The sequence below is a fragment of the Gadus chalcogrammus genome, chromosome 16 (genome assembly GCF_026213295.1).
Source record: "Gadus chalcogrammus isolate NIFS_2021 chromosome 16, NIFS_Gcha_1.0, whole genome shotgun sequence".
In the NCBI taxonomy this organism is placed as follows: Eukaryota; Metazoa; Chordata; class Actinopteri; order Gadiformes; family Gadidae; genus Gadus; species Gadus chalcogrammus.
Genome location: NC_079427.1, coordinates 19,955,166 through 19,969,231, shown reverse-complemented (window position 1 = coordinate 19,969,231; position 14,066 = coordinate 19,955,166). Strand labels below are relative to the sequence as shown.

Genomic DNA, 14,066 nt, shown 5'->3' with positions numbered 1-14,066 from the left:
TCAGAACTTGGCCCCTGTCACAGAGCCATACAGTAGCCCTTATTAGGGCCCCTTGGTTTACGGCCTCATGCAGTCAGGTGAGGAGGAGCTCTGCGTCCTGTGGTGTAGCAGTACACAAAACGATAAACTTCTGTCCAATAAGCCACTATGGAGGCTTTGCAATAAGTTAAATGTAGCATTGTGTGTAAAGTGCCTCTGATCGACCAGAATCCTCATCTGTAAACATTGCTAATTTGTAGTCCTTATTGTGTTCTTTATCATGGAATTAAACCTGTAAACTTGTTTGTGTATAGTCCTATCTCTAGCCTACCGTGAGAGGCCCTATATTAACCTGTTATCATTAATGAATGATAGACATCAAATGAGAGCTTGCCAAGTTCAACTGTACTGTAGTAAAAAGAGATTTGTGTCATTTGTCTTATCTGTCTTAAAATAGGTCTTGTTATATGTGGTGTGTGCCTACCTTAAGGACCATCATTCATCATTTAGGAATCTGAATGGACTGACAGCTCAGTTTTGAAACGTAATTACAAGCACCATAAATTCTGACGCAAACAAGATTTAGTTTATCATTGTTTTTGTATTGGTCGTGGAAAGGACCTGCACTCCTCTTACCTGATTGAACCAATCTTTGTTTTATTTTCTCTAGGTGCCGTCAAATCAATCCTCGCCTCTTGCCTGAACCTCATCTATACATCGGACAAGTCTTATTTTCTCCACCGCTGCGGCCCCTATAGCCCCACCCTCGACCCCAGGCGCCCCCAGCATGAACGACATCAGTGTTGTCAGAGAGGGGTGGCTCCACAAAAGAGGTAAGTCCCCCGGCCCCCTGCTTAATTTAAGGGTGCTCCGATCAATCGGCCACCAATCATGTCGACCGATATTTGTGGTTAACAGTTTGATCGGTGGCCTCTAGTATTAAGGCTGTTCAGAGCAGTCCTAGCTCAGTTATCTATTGTCGTTACCATGGTGTATATGCAACTTTAACCCTGTTAAAGTAACCTGTTATACACTCAGGAATGTCGATAACCTGCACTAAGCCGATCCTTACGACCCGTCTCTTCCCCCCCCCCCCCCCAGGTGAATACATTAAAACATGGCGCCCTCGCTATTTCATCCTCAAGAGCGACGGCTCCTTCATTGGCTACAAGGAGAAGCCGGAGGTGTCCAGCGACCACAACCTACCACCGCTCAACAACTTCTCTGTCGCGGGTCAGTTGGGCCCGACAGGGTCTCAAACTAGCCTTTCCAATGTTCTTAACTCTCTTGTTCTGTAAAACACTTTGTAACGCCGCCTCTGCTCTTTCGTAGAATGCCAGCTCATGAAGACCGAGCGGCCCAGGCCCAACACGTTTGTCATTCGCTGTCTGCAGTGGACCACCGTTATTGAACGCACCTTTCACGTGGACAGCAACGAGGAGAGGTATGTGTTGTTTTCTGTTACCTGTCGAGCACTAACGTAAGAGAGCTTTGGTTCTTGCCACTTGGAACCCTTATGTTTTGAGGTCAACGGATAAGATAAGAGTTTGCGAAGCCCCTTCATAAGAAATAATGCTACTATAGAGATATTGATATTGCATAAGTTGGATAAAAAAAGTAACTACCGTGACTCAATTACATTTCTAGAAGTGTAAAACATTGTGTTTCACATCTCGAGGCACTCGTGATGGTAAACACAATATTGTTATTTCAGTGTTAATCTTTAAAAGAGCAACTACTTCTTGAGGAAAGCAAAGGTCAGACCGAGAAGGTCATGCCCATGGGCCATACTTCCTTCTAGATCATTGTGGAACAGAGCTTGTGCCCCCGTTTGGCCGGCCACTCATGCACTCCAATCAGTATTCATTGCCAACTGTCGTTATGATGAAATCCTGCATTAAAGTGTAAGCCCCATTTCCCAAATGAACCCTCAGAGGGAGACTTCCACATAAGCCCTCCTAAACACCCAATCAGAAGGGCCTCTAGTCCAACAAACACAGTGGATTATACTCTGATCCCTCAAAATGTGTTTACTTTACTTTTCCTTTGGTAAAATATATTTATTTGATGCCTTTTCTACCCTTTGCGAACAACTTATTTGCAATGCATTTCACGTCTTCTGAAAGCACCCAGCATGTAACTTTGATCGCGTTGTCTCAGGGAGGAATGGATGCGGTCGATCCAGACTGTGGCCAACGGCCTGAAGAGCCAGCACACGGATGAGGAGCCAATGGAGATCAAGTTTGGCTCGCCCAGCGACAGCACCGGCACTGAAGAGATGGAGGTGGCCATGTCCAAGTCACGCAACAAAGTGGTCAGTGTTTGTATTACTCTCTCACTATACTTTTGGTTTGGAAAGCATAAGTGTAACATTTGTTTTCTTTCAGCTCTTTCTTTAGCTCGTATTGATTTACGTTTGAGACCGTTTTATTATTTCTTTGTTGGCGGACGTCGTGCATACATCAAATATCACATTAAAGGAGAGCCGTTGTGGCTGAGGACCAGATCTAGACACTCAAGTGTTCTCGTTCTCACCTCCCACAGACCATGAGCGACTTTGATTACCTCAAGCTGCTGGGTAAGGGGACGTTCGGCAAGGTCATCCTGGTGAAGGAGAAGGCCACCGGCATGTACTACGCCATGAAAATCCTGCGCAAAGAAGTCATCATCGCCAAAGTTAGTGGTGGACACTTTTGTAACACGAGACCCACTTGGATAACAACAGAAGATGTTTTACCCCATACCTCGTTGGGTTTCTTGACTGAACTTATCTGTGTTTTCCCTCCCATTAGGACGAGGTGGCCCACACAGTTACAGAGAGCAGAGTTCTCCAAAATACAAAGCATCCATTTCTAACGGTAGGGCTGCATAGTACTGGTCGGTGGCCTTAGGGCTCACTGTTTTCAAGATGAAGTGGGTTCATGGGTTCACTTTGGGTTCACTTATGTTCTTGCATCCCCTCCCCCAGACGCTGAAATATGCTTTCCAAACACACGACCGGCTATGTTTTGTAATGGAGTACGCAAACGGAGGAGAGGTCAGTCTTGTTTGTTTCTTTGTATCTTGTTTATTTTTTCTTACTAAACCTTCTATATTACTCAACCTGTTTTTTTTCCTTATTTTAAACGTATATTATGTGATGGGATGGTTGCTCATTCTTTTGCCTTTTCCCCCTTCCAAAAACAGCTCTTCTTCCACTTATCAAGGGACCGCGTCTTCACCGAGGACCGGGCTCGGTTCTACGGTGCAGAGATTGTGTCTGCCCTGGAATACCTACACTCACGCAATGTTGTTTATCGGGACCTGAAGGTAAGGCCTCCTCTCTAAACCTGGCCTCCTCTCTAAACCTGGCCTCATAGAAGCTGGGATGGTTCACCTCCACAAGTGAAATAATCAAAGGGGACCATTTTTCACAAAGTGGTGTTTATTCCATGACAAACTTGTGTGTACTGCGTTACGCTTCATATCCAGTTCACCCTCAAGATGTTAACCTGGTTGTCGTGTTGCTCTCTCAGCTGGAGAACCTTATGCTGGATAAAGACGGACACATCAAGATCACAGACTTCGGTCTGTGTAAAGAAGGCATCACCGATGGCGCCACCATGAAAACCTTCTGTGGGACCCCAGAGTACCTGGCACCCGAGGTAACATACATTCACACTGTTCTATTGACAGTTAATAGTAGCAGAACTGTGTTAAATTCCCTCAAATTACCTTTCCTGTGATTATAGGCTAATCAAATGTACCATTGTCAAACTCTCAATACAGCTTTGAGGATGTTGAACATATAGGAATAACATAATGCAGGAAATAATGACCTTAAGTGAGCTAAATATGATTTATTAATTAAGTCCATTAAATTAGATGAATTTGCAGAACAGTCTTAGCACTGCACAGCAAATAGGATTGTCATTATGTTGTGTTCCTCAAGGACATTCCATCACATTCCACTGAGTTGTTTGCCTGTCAGTTATTTCTTCCTCTTGCCTAAACCTTAGTTAGCTTTCTTTTTCCATTAAGTGGTCAATGATTAGTTGAAGGTGTTCTAAAGCCACCATAGTGGCATCCCCATCTGCATAACCGCAGTCACAAGGCGTTGCTTTGTGCTTTCATGATTAATACTCGGGCGGCAGTAGAGCAGGAGGTAAAGCGGGTTGGCTGGTAACCTGAAGGTTGTTGGTTCGATCCCCGGCTCCTCCAAGCTGAGTGTCGAGGTGTCCTTGAGCAAGGCACCTAACTCTAATTGCTCCCGACGAGCTGGCTGTCGCCTTGCATGGTTGACTCCGCCGTCGATGTGTGAATGTGTGCGTGAATGGTTAATGTGAGGCAATATTGTAATGTGCTTTGGGTGGCCAATGGTTAGAAAAGCGCTATATAAATGCAGTCCATTTACATTTAATTATGCACTATAAAAAAAGAAAACACACGATAACCAATAATGAGCTGCTTCCAATGTCCAATAAGATATCACTTACCAACCTGTAGTTTGTGACCGACCAACTGACATCACTAATAATTGTAAACACACGTTGCAGTTAACACTGCAGGTGAAGTATTATTTTCCCATTACCCTGATAGAAGCTGTCATGGCTGCCGCTTCGTCTTTCTCCTCCCACAATCCACATTCTGCATTGAAGCAAAGTGTAAAACTAAAAACAACTTTATTCATTCATTGTGTTCTATAATGGGAGGAAGAAATGCGAGATGAATTGGTGATGCTGCGACTCTGCATGACCTTGCCGAGGAGTTGAGCGTCCCATGTCTGGCATAGTGCTCATCAACCCCCCTTCTTCCCCCGCCTTCTCCATCAGGTCCTGGAGGACAACGACTACGGCCGGGCGGTGGACTGGTGGGGCCTGGGCGTGGTAATGTACGAGATGATGTGTGGCCGGCTGCCCTTCTACAACCAGGACCACGAGCGCCTCTTTGAGCTCATCCTGATGGAGGAGATCCGCTTCCCCAAGAACCTGGCCCCCGAGGCCAAGGCCCTGCTGGCAGGCCTGCTGAAGAAGGACCCCAAGCAGAGGTGCGGTTGGAACACCGCCTCACAAACTGAAAGTGGAGTTTGGGGGGTTGAGAGATTTAAGTGGGATTTTAAGAGATGATCAGAGAAAAGGGAAGCTTTTAAATCTTGCTTGAAATCTTTGGACAGATTTTGATGTCCTCAGTTCGTCAGGCAGACTATCCCAGAATAATGGAGCAGGTACTGAACGGTACCTCCCTGTAGGCAAAGGTTCTCACCTTGGGAACGATGAGATGGCCAGTGCCAGAGGAATTTTGAGATCTGAAAGGCGCATGCATGAAAGGCAAATCTGACTTCAGGTGTATAATGGCTCTTTTCCACCGGCGGTTACGCTTCGGACCTAGCACGCCCCAGCAGTACCCTTATGGTAGGGCGGGATTTAAGCCGGATGGCGATAGCAGCGGAAGCTATGTAAGCATCGGGGCCTCCTAGCAGCCCGACAGTGTAGCCTGATATTAAATCCAAGGAAAGAAAAGAACGCGACGCAATAAAAGAGCAACAATGTTGCACGTCCAAGAACGACGTCAAACTTTTGCGCGTCATTTTCTTCAATAAACAAAGCTTTCGCCGTTGTACAGAAATACCTTGCGGGCATTGCGTTTGTTTTTTATTATTGCCCTGTCGCACGTAACTGACGATTCTGTCTACCAATTAACGGACGGTGTGTGGAGCTCGAACTTGAACGCACCCTTTCAGGCGTCCCTCCGTTAAGTACCCCAACAGAGGAGTACTGCAAGACGAGTACGGCTTAGTCCGGATCACGCCAACTTTTGGCGGTGGAAACGTGAACCCGTACATTTGCAGACTGAACTGACCCGCAACTTCCGGTGGAAAAGCGCCATAAGTATTCAGGGGCAACTCCATTTAGTCATTTAAAAGAACCAACAAAAGGATTGTATGTATTTGTTTCAGGCTTGGAGGTGGGGCTGAGGACGCCAAAGAAGTCACAAACCATAAGTTCTTTACCACCATCAACTGGCAGGATGTTGTCGACAAAAAGGTAAGACTCTGGAAAGATGTCGTGGATGACGAGTTGAGAGATGCTGGGACGCTCCACTAAATGTACACGGGTTAATCTCCATGTTGTCTTTCTCCACAGCTCATTCCCCCGTTCAAACCCCAAGTGACTTCCGAGACGGACACACGTTACTTCGACGATGAATTCACCGCTCAAACCATCACCGTTACACCTCCAGACAAATGTAAGTGGAATATTTCATTGAGTGCAGTCACATTCAATGACAGACAAATGTCCTGTCTGTGATTAAACCGAGACATCAACGGTTATATTTCTAATTGGTGTATTTCCGCAAAGGCTCATGAAAGTCAATTTTGGACACGAGTATTCTCTAAACATTTTTGTGTTCGTCCCCCCACACGGCTGTGCTTTGGGCTCAAGAACTTGAACTCATGAAATCAGCACCTTTCAATGTCAGTGTTAACTATTCTCTTTTCACGCGTCGTGTCTCTCTTCCTCCCCCCTCTGACCAACAGATGACACCCTGGACGCGGAGGACGCTGACCAGCGTACACATTTCCCCCAGTTCTCCTACTCTGCCAGCATACGGGAATGACCCGGTAAAGCTGAGAATGGGAAGGCAGGCACACACATCCCCCAACACCCACCCAAACACACACAAACACACACCCAAACCAACACCCTCAGAAAACACGCACTCGCACTGCTGGGGAGATCGGCATGAGGTAAAACGAGAAAACAAATGGCACATGTTAAATTCACACACCGACACACACAAACACACACATCCCCCACACCAGTACATCAGTGTGAGATCAAGACACGGGTCGCCATCAAGACTCAAACACCAGCCGTGGATGGGCGACCTCGTCGGGTTCCGCACGGACCCCCTAGTGGTCCGCCTCTGTTGCTCCGGGCAACAGAGTTTGCGTCGGGCCTCGTCTGCAGGCCTCCTGCTGCACTACAACGGGCACCTCAACGGGCACCTCAACGAGCACCTCACCGGGTCCTCCCCACGGGACTATAACCAGGTTACACCTGCATCTCACCACCTCGTCACCAGCTGAAACAATGCCACACACGCGCATACACACATACACACACAAACATACACACACACACACCCCTCCATTCACATGTAAAAACCTGAAAGGATTTTTTTTATTTTAAGTAGAATGAAAATTATAACTAATGTAGAGATACAGAATTGATTTTTGTTTTTCCATTGATACGGTTTTAAATTAATATAAAGCCATATTTCTTCAATTTTTTTATTTATCTTTTTTTATTTTTACAAGTGCTCTTTCTGGAACTTGCTGTTACAAATATAGTGTGGGACTGTTTCCTACAGGGAGGGAGGGGGAGGGGCACTGGCAGTACCATCTGTGGGAGCTGGACAGAATGTGGTGTACCCCTCTACGAGGGACGCCATCACTTGTGTTTGCACTGTGTTTGTGCATGTGCGCATGTGGGAATGAGTGTGTCGAAGTCTGTGTGTGGGTTTGTTCATAAAAGTGCAAGAGAATGTATGAACAACCATTTGATTTTCAAAACATTCATTCATGTCTATTGATAAGATTATTTTTTTCACCAAATCCGTTAGATAAATATTGAAAAGTGGGGACACTACAGAGTACAGTCAGTGGTTTCACAGTAATGGGGTGATTGAATACTCAAGAGGTTGATAGTTTTAAAAATCCGGTCACCTCATTCATTCAGTAATTTCTTGAGAGCGCACAGAACCATTCACCACCATTTACCGTCACTGTTGAACATGTCGGGGTCCATTGGCAGCAGCTAAATCTGCCGGAATATCACCTCAATCATTTTGTCGGACATCCGTTTTGTTTTTTGTTGTTCCATGTCCTATATCAGTGTAATGATTTGTCTTATTTCGTAAAAAATAAGCATTTGAATGTCCCCATATTTAAAGAATGACAAATGGTTCAATCTTTGCTGTTTTCGCTGTGATGAGGCCAAAAATTGACTGACTGATTTCCGGAGCGGTTGAACACTTTGAATGATTCCACGTGTAATGTTTTGGTCCTCTTCTTTTGTGTTTTTTTTCTCATGCTGTGTTTTTGAGTACTTGGATATATTTCTTATTTTGCCCAGAAGATACTAGGGCACTAGTAAGAATCTTTTTATTTTTTTGTAATCCTGAATGTTTGCTCCGGACAGCAGATTTAAAACACTCTTGTCAACATAAGCATATAGTATTCCATAATTGCAAGTATAGAGCAAGGCATGTCTCTGAACTTTGCAAAATGAACATCCTTGTTTTGTTTAAAAAAAAAAAAAATCATTTTGTTTTAATTTTTCCATGTATTCTTTCAACTTAGGAAGAGACGTCTCTTTTGAGTATATATTATATAATATATATTAAAACAAGTTCTTTCAAATGCTGTTCCTTTTTTAGGTTCTCCATTCCTCTGTTTCAACCTCATCACTTTTACAGCCTGCCATTTCACATTTATTTTAAGTATATGTTTCACTTCCACGCTTTTTCCGTTTTGTCTCTTGTCATTATCACCCCACTCCTAAAATAACTGAACGAATCAAATCAGATTGCTTTGGTTGGCCTTTTATTGGCTTTCAACCCAAAAAAGATTTGTACTAGGTATAAGTCATCAGTACAGGCCAAGTCTTCATTTCCTAAATTACAATGTTAGAGTTGAGTTGCTTTGTTGTAGTGAGAGAGAAGATAAGGAAGGGGTGGAAAGAGTAAACCATTTTGTAGACATTCTCGTGGAGCCTCCCGTCGATGTTGCAGAGGGCTGAAGGACACGTTTTATTTGTGTGTGAGTGAGATACATATGTAGATAACTGAAGACGGTTGTGAGGTCATGTCATCACGGAGCGTGAGTGTGTCCCTGCAGCTCCGGAGTCACTCCCGGTACCGATGGCTGTTTTCGTTGTAACTATTCCAACTTCACCACCTCGTCTCATTGGCTCAGGCAGGGCCAATCAGTCAAGCCTGGTGTCCACCTTCTGAAACGGCTGGGCCGGACCTGAGGATTATGCCACTGATTGTCTCTCTTTGCCTTCATCATTAAAGGGAGATGCCACAAAGCTTTTATAAAGTTGGCTCGGAAGCCATACACTGCACTTTGCTGCTAACTGCTTTGTTTATTAGTGCTTTACAAATGAAAGATGCAAGCTGACACCCTTCCCCTGACTTCTCCTGTAGGCGCACACAGGCACGCTACACACCTGTTCACCAGTATGGACAGGGATTCACCAGTATGAACAGGGGTTCACCACTATGTGTATATACCAAAAAGGCAAAAGCTTGATAATAGCAGCAATAGAAGGGGAGGCCTGCCTTAGTAGTGATTCATTTGCAGCTTTATAGGTTACACGGCTTATCTATATCTGAATGTGATTTAACTTAACAGTCACGAATGTCACACCTTAATGCTGATGTAACACATTTGATTTTGTTTTGTATTTTTGTTTGCTTGTTGCTATCCAAGTTCAGATGACAATGAGAAAAGCAATCTTTCGGGGAGAACATTGTCCTTGAAGACAGATTCAGTCCCCCACTGCAAGATTTTACAAAGTGATAGGGGAGACCTGCTACATTATGATAGCTTATAACGTTTGCAACTTATTATGTCCCAGTAAAGGTTTTTACTGAATGATTCAGTGTTTGTCTTTTTTTATAGCCTACAATGCACATTTTCTCATATGACGAGAATGTGGATGTCACTCCCAAATCAAGTAGGCTTTAGAAAAATGCATTAGGCCAATAATTCATAGCCATGAAACTTTGCCCAATTGTTTAATATCAAAACATAATACACCAACATGAGAACATAAAATAGTGCTGCATCAATAACTGCCTATTGCTTTTAACCCAAACATAGTAGGCTAACCCAATTGTAGCAATGCATATGGCACGTACATAAGCAGATTTATAATATTGTGGGCTCAAGCAAACATCAATCAGTATTTCACATATCTATTGTGTCCATCTTTGTTTGTAATGCTAATTGCTTATCCTCAGACAAAACTAGGCCATCAAATATATAATGCACGAAAGATCTACAAATCGATATAAAACCAACAGCTCTATATCAAACCAACAGATGTATATAAAAACGACTGATGTATATAAAACCAACAGATGTATTAAAAGCCCGATTACTGACCAGTGGGCGCGGCGCTCCTAAGCCCAATCAGCGATGCACCTGTCTTCATTAACGTGGCTTGCTGCACGCATGGCGGAATGCTTCACCCTTCTCTCCTACCGCTCCTCCTGAAGAAAGTAGCTGCAGTGGTCTGGGGAGGCAACTCGTGGTCATCGGCTGTAATAATGGCCAGGACTGGGTTCTGCGATTCCAAGCCACTGTTGGACTTACACAAGAAGGTGTGTGTAGCCTGGTGTTTATTTGTTTCTACGTATCGCCACGTTTTCGTGGGGCTCGTGTCAACTTTGTGACCTCAATCGTTGTCTTAGCTCAGGCGTTCATTGAACGTTAAACTGTGATGAGGAGCCAGCTGTGTAATTTACTGCCTTGTTAATTTTAGACATTGGCAACTATTATAAGTTCTGCCAAATGGTGGGTAATATGTAAAACTATGTTGTCCTTCCTTCTGTGACGTAAACGTTGGCGCAAAATCTTCTCACAGGCGGAGGAGAGGCGACCAGCCCTCCGAGCCTGGGCCAATTCAAGTGAGCCCAAAGACCGCAGACACCCTCCAGAAGGAGAGGAGCCCAGGAGAGGCCAGAAGGTGGAGCCAGAGTGTAAATGGGTAAAGTCGTCCTCCTGTTGTCCTTCTGTGAGGTATTTATTTTGTATTCTGACATTAATGAATGGTTTGCTGTTTGCATCTGCAGGAAAGGAGGCTACCAGTGTCAATAAAGGAGGGCAACATCACTGGCTACTATGAAAATGATCTAACTGCTTGGGGTAATTTTCTGGGTACTTCCACGGTTGTTTCAGTGTAATGCAAACATGTGTCAGTGTAGCTGAAAGGGGCACCAGTGCAAGTACTTGTCTTGTGGTTGGTTATGTGTGACGGTACCATTATTTTGCTCTCTCACACTTCTAACCCTTGCGCTTTACTGTCTTCAGTTGGCTTGTCGTATGAGTTGCTCTACCACCAGGGGTTGGAAAGCCTGCTGCGCCGTGAGGTGGAGAAGGCCATGGAGAAGCTAGACCTCACCTGGGACCGGGCCTGTGCCTGGGACATGTTTGAACACATGATGGTGCGACCCTTTCAACTTTTAAGATCCAAACATAGTAATCCACGTTGTTTGTGTGTGTGTATAGTAGTAAATCAGACCCAAACGACTACAACCAAATTTTTCTAGCAGAGAAAAAATTCAATTGATTATGTTCAATGACTCAAGGGTGACCTGGGATGTTGGTCTTTCCACCTCAACAGACAAATCAGTACAGAAACACCTTTGCCAGTGCTGAGCTGCCCAGGCCCTTCACAGACACCACGCGGGCCGTCCTGGTGGACTGGTTGATCCAGGTTCATGTGAGTGCTCTGCTTGGAGTGCTTTTTTTTTTTTTTTCATAACGTTTACTCCATCGGTCACTAGAAAGGACTGTCGCAAACGCATTTTATATATTACTCAGTCATTTCTTGGTAGGGTAGCATGGTTGCAGCAGGATATTTTGGTGCCCAAGTTGATGGCTACTTTGATTATGTATTGAGCCACACGTCTGTCCATCCCAGGAGATGCTGCATTTCCAGGACGAGACTCTGTACCTGGCCATCAGCCTGATGAACCGGGGACTGCGGCAGATCAAGGTGTCCACCGTCAACCTGCAGCTCCTTGGGGTGGTCTGCCTCTTTCTGGCGGCCAAGAAGGAAGAGTGTCTCGTCCCTGAGGTACAGGAGTGTTGATTGATTTTCTATGAGGAGACCGAGACCTCTTTTAATAGTGAGACGGTGTTGCATTATTTGGGTTATGAATGAGACGGCTCTTAAAAGAAACGGAGAAGCTAATGATTGATTTTTAACTGTAGACTGTACTCAGAGCACCAGACTAGGGAATATATATGCATCTGGTTCTCGGTCCGCTGTGAATGGCTCCACTTTTGGATGGATCAACAAGTGTGATGTGTTCTTCTCGGGCGTGATGGCAGGATTTATAAAAACAAATCGCATTGTGGATGGCCATTTCCAACTGACTTAATCCAATATTGTGGGCCTATGAAGGTAAAGAGTAACCTGTAGAGGCTCTGCCCTGCGTGTCACCAAAACAGCCTCTCCCCCAGCTTAAAACATCACATCGCTGGGGTCATATGAAAAAGGTGTACATTTATGTTGCAGTACTGATGACCCTGACCACCGTTGTGGTATCCCGTTGTAGGTGTCGGAGCTCTGCTACCTGATGGATAACGGTTATACAAAGAAGCAGCTCCTGCGGATGGAGCGGCGAGTGCTCTCCGGACTGCAGTTTGACCTGAGCCACTGTTCGCCGCTGGACTTTCTGCTGTTCACCGCCTCCATCGCACGGTGCAGCGCCAAGGTGGGTCGATGGTGCTGGCTCACTGCAACAGAATGCATTTCTGGAGTGGAATAGATCGGTTCTGCGTACTGAAGAAAAAAATGAGTGAGTGTGTGTGTGTGTGTGTGTGTGTATGTATGTATGTATGTATGTGTATATATAATATATATATGTGTATGTATATAATATATGTGTATGTGTATATATATGAATGATAGTGTGTGTGTGTGTGTGTCTCTTATTTATTTGTACGCCAGGTAGTGTGGATGGCCCGGTACCTCCTGGAGCTGTCCCTCCTGGAGGGGGAGTGTGTTGTGTACCTGCCCATGCAGCTGGCCGGTGCAGTCCTCTGCCTAGCCCGCAGGGTACTGCAGGAGCCCCCCACCCCCGACGGAGACGCCGCCTGGTGTATAGCATCCATTATCTACATTGGCAGGTGTGCTTTCCATAATGACACACAAGCATTGAATTAGTACAACGCCAAGCAGCTACATTAAACTTGGGTGATGTCTGCCTATTTTAGCTCTTCATGCCAATGAGAGGATTGTGGTTTTTTTTGTAGGAGTTCGATAGAGTATTGTGTCTGAGTGTGTACACTTGGTGAAGTGTTTGGCTTCCTTCTGACTATCTGTCAAACATATTAGCTGTGATCCTTTCCTATTCTCTTTTTTTAATAATATATTTGATAAATATCATGCCTCATTAATCCCAAGGAACTATAACATAAATTAAATAAGGAGTAGATTGGTCCAAAGGCGGGGGCAAATGGGTGAGTTATTTTGGAGGATGCTTATGGACCACTGTTGCTGATCTCGGCAGGGTGGGCATAGGACTGGGGCAGTCAACCTGAAAGCTCTGTTTATATTCTGAGGGCTGCGTCCTTTTTTATTTCAGTGAGACCACTCTGCTGAGGATCATGCACATCCTGGCGGGGGCAGCAGCCAAGGCCCACTGCCAAGAGAACCGGGGCACCTTCGTGAAATACTCTTCTGCGTTGACAATGCACGTCAGCAGCCACCCGGTTCTACAAAACGCGTCGTGTCTGCTGCCTGCATACCTGAAATGGCCGGAATCGCTTGTGGCGCTTGCATTGCATGAAAAGATTGCTGAGGCATGGGTGCCACAAAGACTTGATGAGGATCTTAAATTGTGAACACGTGGAGCCCCAATTTCCTCAAGGAGGTGGTGAGAAGGATCATCCAAAATGCTGCACAAAAACTATTCTGCACAGTTGACTAATGTAATGCCTGTGAAATGCCAACCGATGGCTAAATGTAGTTGTATATTTTTAATGCTCTTATCCTGCAGATGATTTTTGAAAAATATATGTATAATGTGCAATGTTGCTTCTGGTCTTACCTGTATGGACTAAGTTGTCCAATAATTTGATAATTTTTAATGTGAAAAATAAAGTGTCTGCTGCAACTAGTACTGGTTCTACTTCCTTCCCTGGTTGTCTTTAGGCCACTTCCTTGCATACACGTCCCATCGGATACAATCTGCGGCCCCTAGGTACGAAGAGGTCTCTCCACGCTTTAGCAAAATCACACCCAACACATTTTCTACCATGCGAATTATCAGGGCTGCACTAATTCGCGTCATGCCATGAAGTG

General features: G+C 44.9%; 2 protein-coding genes across 2 annotated transcripts; both read left to right on the top strand.

Annotated features, from left to right (window-relative positions):
- The first annotated feature begins 732 nt into the window (after positions 1 to 732).
- Positions 733 to 9,912, top strand: akt2 (v-akt murine thymoma viral oncogene homolog 2). Its single transcript, XM_056610431.1, has 13 exons — positions 733 to 812; positions 1,081 to 1,212; positions 1,312 to 1,423; positions 2,140 to 2,293; positions 2,524 to 2,655; positions 2,772 to 2,837; positions 2,948 to 3,016; positions 3,166 to 3,288; positions 3,495 to 3,623; positions 4,791 to 5,005; positions 5,915 to 6,002; positions 6,102 to 6,204; positions 6,497 to 9,912. The coding sequence occupies exons 1-13, from the start codon at positions 767 to 769 to the stop codon at positions 6,574 to 6,576; spliced, it is 1,449 nt and encodes a 482-aa protein (XP_056466406.1). The 5' UTR covers positions 733 to 766; the 3' UTR covers positions 6,577 to 9,912.
- A 230-nt stretch (positions 9,913 to 10,142) lies between these two features.
- On the top strand, positions 10,143 to 13,885 carry ccnp (cyclin P). The gene is made up of 9 exons (XM_056610432.1): positions 10,143 to 10,353; positions 10,617 to 10,739; positions 10,825 to 10,897; positions 11,063 to 11,196; positions 11,376 to 11,474; positions 11,676 to 11,831; positions 12,316 to 12,474; positions 12,711 to 12,889; positions 13,348 to 13,885. The coding sequence occupies exons 1-9, from the start codon at positions 10,213 to 10,215 to the stop codon at positions 13,604 to 13,606; spliced, it is 1,323 nt and encodes a 440-aa protein (XP_056466407.1). The 5' UTR covers positions 10,143 to 10,212; the 3' UTR covers positions 13,607 to 13,885.
- The last annotated feature ends 181 nt before the right edge of the window (positions 13,886 to 14,066 follow it).

Coding starts and splice junctions, on each gene's coding strand:
- akt2 (XM_056610431.1), top strand. CDS start 767: ATGAACGACATCAGTGTTGTCAGAGAGGGGTGGCTCCACAAAAGAG. Junction 813..1,080: donor GGGGTGGCTCCACAAAAGAG/GTAAGTCCCCCG, acceptor CCCCCCCCCCAG/GTGAATACATTAAAACATGG. Junction 3,017..3,165: donor AGTACGCAAACGGAGGAGAG/GTCAGTCTTGTT, acceptor TTCCAAAAACAG/CTCTTCTTCCACTTATCAAG.
- ccnp (XM_056610432.1), top strand. CDS start 10,213: ATGCTTCACCCTTCTCTCCTACCGCTCCTCCTGAAGAAAGTAGCTGCA. Junction 10,354..10,616: donor TGTTGGACTTACACAAGAAG/GTGTGTGTAGCC, acceptor ATCTTCTCACAG/GCGGAGGAGAGGCGACCAGC. Junction 11,475..11,675: donor ACTGGTTGATCCAGGTTCAT/GTGAGTGCTCTG, acceptor TGTCCATCCCAG/GAGATGCTGCATTTCCAGGA.